The sequence below is a fragment of the Patiria miniata genome, unplaced genomic scaffold (assembly GCF_015706575.1).
Source record: "Patiria miniata isolate m_02_andy unplaced genomic scaffold, ASM1570657v1 HiC_scaffold_18, whole genome shotgun sequence".
Classification (NCBI taxonomy): Eukaryota; Metazoa; Echinodermata; class Asteroidea; order Valvatida; family Asterinidae; genus Patiria; species Patiria miniata.
This window is the reverse complement of record NW_024037056.1, coordinates 15669769-15680397: the sequence shown is the minus strand read 5'-3', so window position 1 is coordinate 15680397 and position 10629 is coordinate 15669769. Positions and strand designations below refer to the sequence as shown.

Sequence of the window (10629 nt, the reverse complement as noted above, 5' to 3'; positions counted from 1 at the left end):
ACTGGCTCAATTCATATCATGTGATCATCGCTGGTTGTCGCAGTGTATCGCAGCCAACAAAAACTAACCGGGCATATCGCAGATAATCGCAGATACTGATCTTGTTCTGAACGCATTAACTTCGTCCAAGACATGTCTTAGAGGCAGCAATCATGCTGCACAGCAAAACGTAAACGATTTATAACATACACCCACACTGCAAAAACTGTTATGTTTAGCAATTGCACACTTAAAGACTTTCTTGCTATCACGTAAACATGTTTAAATGCTAAACATGTTTTAGTTCAGTCGGAAAAGGGGGGTATCGTGCACCCTCGGAAATCAATTTCTAATCAACGTTTCTAGGTCAGAAAAAATGCGTAGAAAACGATTTGCTATGTTAAAAAATTCAAAAAATGTCCCACGTATTGTTTTTATGCAAATTAGTGCCGCCATTACCGAAAAATCTATTTGTAACTATATCTCAGCCAATATTGCAGATAACTGAACGAACTAGGTGTCTAAACCCATGTTTTCAAGGTCAGAGATCACAATAAAACTATACTGGAAGTGACCACATGTGTCTGTGGCATAGTAATATGCAAATTAGTGCCGCAAATACCGGAAAGTCATGTTTTTGGCATATCTCGGCCAATAGAGCACATAATTACACCAGTAAGGTGTCTAAACTGCATGTTTTGAGGGTCAAGTATCATTAGAAGACCATTCACGAAGTAACTATGTGTGTCTTTGGCATGAAAATATGTAAATTATAAAGTGTCGGTTTTTCAGATATTTGATTTTTAGCCAATATTTCGGCCAATATTGCACATAACTACACAAGTAAGGTGTCTAAACCCATGCTTTGAGGGTCAGGTATCATTAGAAGACCATTCACGAAGTAACTATGTGTGTCCTTGGCAGGTAAATATGTAAATTCTAAAGTGTCGATTTTTCAGAAATTTGATTTTTAGCCAATATCTCGGCCAATATTGCAGTTAATGTTGACAGAAGGGTTTTTGATAAGCAATAATGTTCAAAGTTTATTTTAAGCCATCTAGTTCAAAATAAACTGTAATATTGGCTGAAATTGAATACAATTTGGCTGAAAATAATTTTTTTGATAAACCGGCAATTTATAATTTACATATTTTCATGCCAAAGACACACATAGTTACTTCGTGAATGGTCTTCTAATGATACCTGACCCTCAAAACATGGGTTTAGACACCTTACTTGTGTAGTTAAGTGCAATATTGGCCGAGATATTGGCTAAAAATCAAATATCTGATAAACCGACACTTTATAATTTACATATTTTCATGCCAAAGGCACACATAGTTATTTCGTGAATGGTCTTCTAATGATACTTGACCCTCAAAACATGGGTTTAGACACCATACTGGTGTAGTTATGTGCTATATTGGCCGAGATATGCCAAAAACATGACTTTCCGGTATTAGCCGCACTAATTTGCATATTACTATGCCACAGACACATGTGGTCACTTCCAGAATAGTTTTATTGTGATCTCTGACCTAGAAAACATGGGTTTAGACACCTTGTTCGTTCAGTTATCTGCAATATTGGCTGAGATATAATTAAAAATTGATTTTTCGGTAATGGCGGCACTAATTTGCATAAAAACAATACGTGGGACATTTTTTGAATTTTTTAACATAGCAAATCGTATTCTACGCATTTTTTCTGACCTAGAAACGTTGATTAGAAATTGATTTCCGAGGGTGCACGATACCCCCCTTTTCCGACTAAACTATTTAGAGTTTTGATGGAAAGTGTTTAGCAATTGAACATTGATGCTTAGGAATTGGACACACAATGTTTAGCTTCTAAACATGTTTACAAAGTGATGCTAATTAACATTGTGTTTTGCTACACACAGATTGAGTTTACTGCGTATTAAGCCTTCATGCATTGTGCGCAGATGAAAAAAAATGCATAATAATCTTCATGAACCAGATCAGGGTCCCCCCCCGTTTTTCCCGTTTAGACTGCCTTTGTTGTCTGTACCCTTGATGATTCTCGTCAAACTTGTTTATGGAAACTAACACAAACAGAATCGGCTCTAAACAAAACGCTAAAGCTAAACAAAGTCATTCACATTCAACAAAGCATAACGTGGCCAAATTTTGTGTGCTTCTTGGAGCGAAAATCACACAAGCTTCATAACTTTGAGAAAAACTCATAACCACATTTTCGACGTGTCTGAAACATTTCACGTTTGTAGTATTTCGTCACTCCATGAAAATACGCAGTTATAAACACATATATGTCAGACGAACAGGTACAAATACAGTTACCCACAGAGTAAACCCAGACTGAAAAGAACACGGTTCATTGAACAAAAATGGCAGATTTGGGGAGGGTTTATATAACGTAACTATTGTGTAGAAGAATGGGCAACGGGGAACGCAATGTCACAGATGTAATTAACTCAGGCACACACTGGGCCACCCGGGCATGCGCAAAACGATTTCCTTTTGTTGCGAAGAGGAAATGAAAAACACAAATAGGTGTTGCCCAGTAAGAATTTCACAAGTTCAATATCTCCCTTGCTTGAACAGGACGGGTTCTGGAGTTTGTAAAACTAATTCGTTCGACTTACTTAGTGTGGATAGATAGGGGTGGCATGATGGCGACTTTGCGTATCAAATACTTTGTGGCTTTGTGCCTTGTGTTTCTGGCAGTCCACGGTCAATCCACGTCTGGACAAACTGGTAAGTTTCCCGTCATTTTACATGGTGGTCGATGGCTGCTACATTGTTCAGTCCATCGGGGTAATGTATGCATTATTGTCTGATCATGTTCTTCCTCATTTGGACGTGTGCACCTCTTGGGCTCAATCTCTAAAAGGGAGAGCGTTTACATGCCAGAGTTCGAGGGTGAAGCCCAGTGAAACCCATTCATTTTTACCCCCTGGTTTTCAAAGGATACGAAACCGATTTGAGATAACCTTTCTATCCTTTTAATTTTGTATTGTACTAAAAAATCTAACATTTTATTTGATTATCATTGTAATGATTTGTCTTTTCAATATTCAGTAAACCTCAAGCCCTCTTAAAGAGGTTGTGGAATGCTCGAAGACATTTCCGTCATTTTTCGGGTATATGTAGCCTAAGGTGTGATGAAATAAAAACGACTATTGTGTCTGTCATGAAATGAGTGGACTCCCGATGCAGGACTCCCGATGCAGCGTAGCATAAGCGAGTCCTGTTTATTACGTCACGATTTACTATGTTTTGTTTGCTGCCCCCAACGACGACTTTTACACAAATTGCACGTTTGGGTCGAAACAGGACCTGAAAACCAGCTCTCAAAAAGTACCTTTTGCACTCAGTTCATGACAGACACAATAATCGTTTCTATTTCATCACACCTTAGGCTATGTATACCCGAAAATGACGGAAATGTCTTCGAGCATTCCACAACCTCTTTAAGTTTGGATATACATGATATATATCATTATAAGCAGTCTTTTGTGTGTGTGTGTGTGAAGCCAATTAACTGGGAACTAACGAGGGTTTCTGTCACATATGGCGGCTGAAAATCAGTTCACTTGGAACTTTGAAGTTCTGTTTGTAAGCAGACGCCGTGCGATACATTTGCTATCACGTTCTACCATTCATACGGGGCCGTCATAAAGTACGTACGCACGAAATGCTGACTTTTTAACCCCCCCCCCCCCCCCCCCCCCGTACGCATGACATACACATTACCCTCCCCTGTACGCATACGCATTTCGGTGTAAAATGTGTATGTACTGTACATGAACATGAATTAGAAAGTATTATCAATGCGCTATGCTTGCCATAGGCGGGATGCTCCAAAGTCATGAATAATTCAACAGTTTCGATCAGGACAGTATGTTTATTCATGAACAGAACAATGATATCAAGAGCATTGTTGTTATTTAGTCAACCAGATACATTTAAAGCATTTTAAAGTACCGACGTCTTTTTTTTGGGGAGCTACCACAGTAGCCTAGTGGATAGCGTGAGCTATATACAAAGATCCTTGGTTCGAATCCACATCCTCACTGCTCATTTTCATCGACTGCTTTTCTTCTCTGAATTTATCGTCGAGATAATTATATTTTAAGGGTAAAAAAAGATAACGTAACCCTAAGTGTCTTGCAACGATTCAAAGGAAAACTGAATTATGCATACTTTGGAGCATCGATCCCGCCTAAAGAAAAAAAAAACCGTTGCCGCCGGCTACTTGAAGCATACTTTTTATTGGCGATTGTGAAGTTAGGTTAATATTGACCTTATCAAATACTTAGCGACATTTAAAACCAATAAGAGTGTCGTGGACCAAAGGGCAGGGTTTTGATATTCTTTTTATGGGAAGTTTTTGGGTAAAACGATGACGAAGACGACAAAATGCAACGCCAAAATAAATATGGCGATCACCATGACGCGCCCTGATGTGCAAAACCGCGTCGATTCACACATTGCATGAACTGTAAAATGCATACGAAAATCGCATTTCTACAATGATGTCAAATAATGAAAGGTTTGCGGAAACACCATGTGCTAATAATTTCTCAACTAAGAGAATGGTCTGAAAAGAACCAGAGGTATAAACTCTCCTGAAGACGGTCAGAGCATACTGACCGGAACGTCGAGTTTATACCTCTGGTTCTTTTCAGAACCATTCTCTTAGTTGAGAAATTATTCGCACATGGTGTTTCTGCAAACCTTTCATTATTTAGTATCTCCACCATGCAAAGCCTCAAATCTTACTTACAATGTTGTCGTTAGATTAAAAAGAAGTCGATCAGCGTGGGTTGAAGAAGTTGTTTTTGGAATAATGAAAAAAAGTCGTCTCTATTAAACTACTTGACCAAAACTAAAGAGGGCCGGGCTCGTATCACTATATCGCCGTTTTATCATTTCGCGGTCTCTGAAGTTTTATGAATTGTAAAGAAAACGTTGGCGGTGACACTTGGAAGAAATCTAAATGGTGGAACTGAATGGTAGTGTTATATCGCTATTAAAATCTGGTCCTTGTAGGTATTAAATATGAGCAAGTACATTGATTTAATGACAGTTTATTAAAAGCAAATTATCGCTCTGCGTACGTAGGCATTGGCTCGGACACCCCTCCCGTTCCGTGTACGCATGGTGTACGCAATGTTACCCTCCCCCTTCATGCGTACGTACTTATGGAACGCACTGTGTACGATTAAAAACTAATACGTTGACATATCGCCGTTACCTTTTGCAGAGACGGTTCAAATCACTACAAACATTACAGCCGAAGTATGCAATGAGACACATCTCTGCCAGCATATGGGCTGCGCCACCCACTGGAATCAGAACAGCGCCTGTCAGTGCGACTGGGCATGCGTCTTCTTCGACGACTGTTGCGTGGACTTTGCTGCCACATGTTCTGACCAAGCTGGCCTGGATGTTCTGGACGGTTTAGGCGCGTCGTCCTTTGAGTGCGTGACAAATAGGTTCAAAGGTCAATCTGGCTATGCGACGACCTATCACCACTGGATGCTGAGCCTTTGCCCTAAGGTCACAGATGCATCTCACACCAACCGGATAGTTCACCAAAACTGCGAGACACGAACAAACGACAATCCAAGCACTCGTATACCCGTCACGGACACCAATGGCGTGACCTTCAGAAATGTCTACTGCGCCCTGTGCCACGGCCGTCCAACTAACAAACTCGTACCCTGGACGCTGAATGCAACTTGCGAGAAATCCGTGATTAACAGGCTACAGAATACCAGCCGAGCAACTTACCAGAGGATTGTGTGGAACAACTGCAGCCACTCCTTCCAGCTTCCCTCGGTCTTGTCAAGCAATGCCGTCACTCGCAGACCATGCCTGCCATCACTCCTACGTGACTGTGGTTCTGACGGTAGTATGAGCACTCATATTGCAGAAGCGTGCCGAAGCTTTACAGCTGTCGTATGCTCTAAACAGTCACATTTGCTGTACAGGAACCCGGCATGCTACGCCATGTGTGAACTGTCAGATGGTAGATACACACTGACCTGCCCATCCAAGTCTTCCTTCATATTTGAGCAATACGCAGTGGCAATGCCACATTCGACGGTTGTATCACGCTTCCCTAACATTTTTAATCGGAGGGAAGAACCAGATCGTGGGGAAGGACCAGTTCTGACACCTTTATCAATTATCTTCGATTTTGGCCCAGATAACAGTGATGGCCAAGAGGTAGTGTGCGAAGACGGTGATCTCTACGATTCTACCACACAGGAATGTCTTAGTCCATCTTGTAGGCAAGGGTTTATCTTCATGGCTTCTGAAGGCAAATGTGAACCCATCAACAGTCTTATAGTAGATACTACATCTGAAAGGTTCCACTGCCTCGACAGACACTACCAAATGAGGTCCAACTTCTCCTTGCAGGTGACTGTGGAGACTGCGAACATGACCAGAAGAAACATCTCAACTTCTCAAAACGAGTCCTCTGTGAGAATCATTGAAAGATCCATTCAAGACTCTCTGCGCGTGATGTATGAAGAACGCCAAGATGTAACGGCAGGGCTGTATTTCACAACACCACACCTAAACGCTAGTGCAACGGTTTTCAAGATTACCTTTCAAAAGCGCGAGGGTAATGAGAGACTTACATTCAATGACACTGGAAATGATGACGCTGACTTCTGGCGGAGTCTAGTTGACTCGATGGTCGAGGACATTGAAAAATGGCTCCTTGCATCGTCAGACACTGGCGGTAGATCCTGTGGGATTGAAACTGTACAAATCGTTCAACAGTGTGGAGGCGACGTTATGACAGACTTCAGCCAGATCGAAAACTGCCAAGAGACTCTGTGGCTGCCTTTAGACGAGGATGCAACCACCACCACCACCGACAACCAAACCATCTTAATCTTTGACGAGACAACAGGGTCCTGGTTTAATGTGTCAAGCTACAGCCTTCGGATTGGCTTCCAACAGGAAGGAACTCATCCAAACAGAAGCAGCACCGAGATCGGTCTTTGCAGGGAAAGTGCCCTCACCTTCACCTGCCCTACAGTGGAGCTACAAGAGTCCCAGTTCTCACCGGTTGAGGATATCGACATATCAGACAGTCACCCGAACGGAAGCTTGGTATACATCGAAACAGGAGAGGTCCTTTCCCCAGACGAGTTTGTCCGAATGAACGAAGGACGCATAAAGGTTTGCTCCTCTCTGTTGGCTAACGGGACGGGCCAATCGCCATTTTTCAACTTCACCCATGCCCAGGCTATACTCAGCACAGTTGGACTCTGCATTTCGGTCTTTGCTGGAACCATCACTCTCATCACCTACGTAACGTTTCCGAGTCTCCACAGCCGCACAAGGAAGGCTATCATGGGCATGGTGGCATCTCTCATCGCAGCTCAGCTCCTTCTCCTTACAAGTGGCCGTGCGGCTGCTAATAAAGAAGCTTGTACAGCTGTCGCAGTTGCTGGACACTTTCTCTGGATGGCAAGTCTGACTTGGACCAACGTGTTGGCATTCTTGCTCTGGCACACCTTCGCTGCAAGCAAACCAGCTCCCTCCGGCGGCCAGGTTCCATTCATGAGCAAGACCAGCCTCCTGGGTATTGCTTATGCTCTTGGGATCCCTTTGGCAGTGGTGATCCCGTGCTTAGTTATCCACTTCTGCTCCTGCACCGAGATCGGCGTCATTTACAGCACCAGCCGTGCCTGCTGGGTCACCTCTGGCTTGGTGAACCTTGTGGCGTTCGGCGTCCCGATGGCTTTGTTCCTGGTCATCAATATCGTACTGTTTGCTCGGACTGTCTGGGCGATAAGAAGCTCTCATCGCAGGTCTGAAAAACAGCTTCACAAAAAGCGAGAGAAAAAGCTGAGACGAACCAGGAGGGAACTGATGATATATATCAGAGTGAGCTTACTTTATCCACTTCCCTTTTTCATTCCCAATAACTTTGGAGAGCCTGGTTCATGGGGCAAGAATCAATTAAAACTGGAAACTCCTCATTTTCAACACATCAATTTTAGGTCATTCTAGTGACTGACTAAATTGTGATTCAAGTTTGCTTCATTACAAAAATCTGAAAGTTATAATCGTTTCAGCCAACCTCAAATTTTCCATCTGTAGAAGCAGGGATATAAGTTGACTCTTGACATTTCTACCTGAAAATTTAAGGTAAATTCGGAAAAGTACACACACATGTATTGTGCCAATACGTTCTTTACAATTTGAAAAAAGAAGCCTGAATCAGGCAATTGCAGGATGCACTGATACTTTGAATAAATTTTAGCAATAATTGTTGATTATCTTTCAGATTGCCAGTCTGATGGGCTTTACTTGGGTGTTTGGTTTTGTGTCCAGCGCCTTCCCCAAGGTCCAGGCTTTGTCGTACATCTTCATCCTCCTCAACTCTCTCCAAGGCCTCTTCATCTTCCTCTCATTCACCTTCAACAGTCAAGTCAAGGTGATGTGGCAGAAGAAACTGTCTCCGGTGGGATCCTCCATCTGGAGCAAGACCAGTCTAGCGACGAGCAAGCTGAGCAAGTCCTCAGTGACAGCGTCGAGCGTGAGTGCTGGTGTCGCAGCCAGCGAGTCAATGGAAATGAGTTCGAGTCCAGCCTGTGAGGTATCAACCAACCACAGTGACGATGGACACAAGGGCCAGTCAAAACAAGCTGGAAGGCTCAAGTCATCTTTGAGCGGGTTCTGGGCTAAGAAACATGGTCATGAAGGTCATCAATCTGAGGATTATGAAGACAAGACAAAGTATCAAGATGGCCCCGTAGATGTAGATGAGTGCAACAACCTCCAAATGAAAGCTGCAAAACTGAAGGCACGTCCGAGTGGCATCTGGGTGAGACATCTGCCTCCCTCTCGACAAGATCCCAAATCAAAGGTTGCAGAACCTAAGAATCGATACGGAGATGGCATTACAAGAATGAGCGACATCGAAACTGCCAAGGGCATTCCACATGGGAAGCCACTCCCCCCTAAACACCCAAATCCTCAACAGAGCACGGATGTTGAGACTCTGAGAGGTATCCTAAACAGAGGCATCTCAGAGGACCTAGATATGAAAGCTCCCTCCCGACCAAAGCCCCTTCCTCCTATCCCTCCATCAAAACCTCAACAGCAGCCTGAAGTGCTGCCAGGCACTAACATGATGGTACCTCACGTCAGTTGCCAAGGTGTTGCTGCTTCTAGAGAGAACAATCGATGCAGAAGCGAGGGTCCATTTTGTGGAAAGCCTCTTCCTCCCACCCCTCCATCGAAACCTCAACATCAGGCTGAGGATCTGCAAGGTTCTAAAATGGTGGTACCTCAAAACAAATGTTCAGGCATGGTTGCTTCGTGCGAAGACGTCTCAGGTCCATCTGGCGAGGGTCCATCATGTGGGAAGCCTCAACCTCCTGTCCCTCGACCTAAACCTCAACATCAAGTCAGTTCTCCCGACTTGTCTGCATCTCAAAAAGATGATCAAGACATCTTCGGAATTGAGGTTCTATCTCCTGGAAAGCCTCTTCCTCCACCAAAACCTCAAAACCAGATCAAAGACTTGTCAGGTCCGGGTGACAATGTGGAGGTATCACAAGTCAGTTCTCTGGTCATGGCAACATCCCAAGGAGATACCCAAGACATCTTGGAAAGCGAAGGTCCATCATGTGGAAAGCCTGTACCTCCTCGTCCAAAGCTCAAGAAGACTGGGCATCCAGTTGGACTGGAAAACCTCTGCAACACTCCTCCTGGCCTCGCATCCCAAGACATTCAGGATCAAGATCTGTCAGAAGATCATCCTCCTAGGAAACCCACTCTTCCTCCAAAACCAACCTTGGGATAGCTTCTAGGAATGAATAAGTATCAGTGTCTGGGTAGTTGAGCCCTGAAAATCATGTTAGACAGTTAGTATGTATTAACCCACTTTAGTCATCCAAGTTTTATTTAGTCTAAAAGACTTGACATTTTAAATAATAGTTTAATTGGTGTGCATTTCATGTCATTTAGAAATGTTAAAATAGTCCAACAAAATATGGCAGTATAAATAAGAAATCTCTAGAGCATGTATCATTTTCTTATGCAGAGTAGAAATCAATGAAACTTTAGAGGGAAAAGATAATTATTATAATACCACATGTATTTGAATGATTTGTTTGCTTGTTATAATGAAGCTTTACTTAGAGATATGCGACTGTATAAACTGTACTGCAGCGTAAAAACAAAAAAATGTAACATATTTTGGGCTCAAGAGTTAACATACTATAAAGAAAGATTTGACATACATGTACATAGTAAAACAAATATTAAAAAGTAATACAATATATAACATATACTATTCCATCATTATTCCATCATATCCGTATTTTGTAACTTCTGATTTCAACAAAATTATCTCCAAGAAAATTAAAAATACTACTACTAAATCATTCTAAATTTTAGTGTACGATTCAAGTATGATTACATCAATAGAAATATTAAATCCTTTGATTTTAAGTAAACCATTTTGGTTTTTTTTTGGTGTTGGTAACAATATACATATAATTTAGGATATAATTTCTCTTTAAGGCCCAAAAAAAAAAGTCGATCTCTGGTCAGCGCGCGCGTTGATTTTAATCATGCGCGTCAATCTTTTTTTTTTTCCAAAATGTTCCGCGGTAGCTCCAACAGT

General features: G+C 42.3%; 1 protein-coding gene across 1 annotated transcript; it reads left to right on the top strand.

Annotated features, from left to right (window-relative positions):
- The first annotated feature begins 5504 nt into the window (after positions 1-5504).
- LOC119725179 lies at positions 5505-10568 on the top strand. Its single transcript, XM_038196539.1, has 2 exons — positions 5505-7877; positions 8281-10568. The coding sequence occupies exons 1-2, from the start codon at positions 5505-5507 to the stop codon at positions 9802-9804; spliced, it is 3897 nt and encodes a 1298-aa protein (XP_038052467.1). The 3' UTR covers positions 9805-10568.
- Positions 10569-10629: the final 61 nt, after the last annotated feature.

Excerpts from the sequence above, each read along its gene's own strand:
- LOC119725179 (XM_038196539.1), top strand. The coding sequence starts at position 5,505 with ATGCTGAGCCTTTGCCCTAAGGTCACAGATGCATCTCACACCAACCGG. Across the intron at positions 7,878-8,280 it reads AACTGATGATATATATCAGA|ATTGCCAGTCTGATGGGCTT; the intron begins GTGAGCTTACTT and ends ATTATCTTTCAG.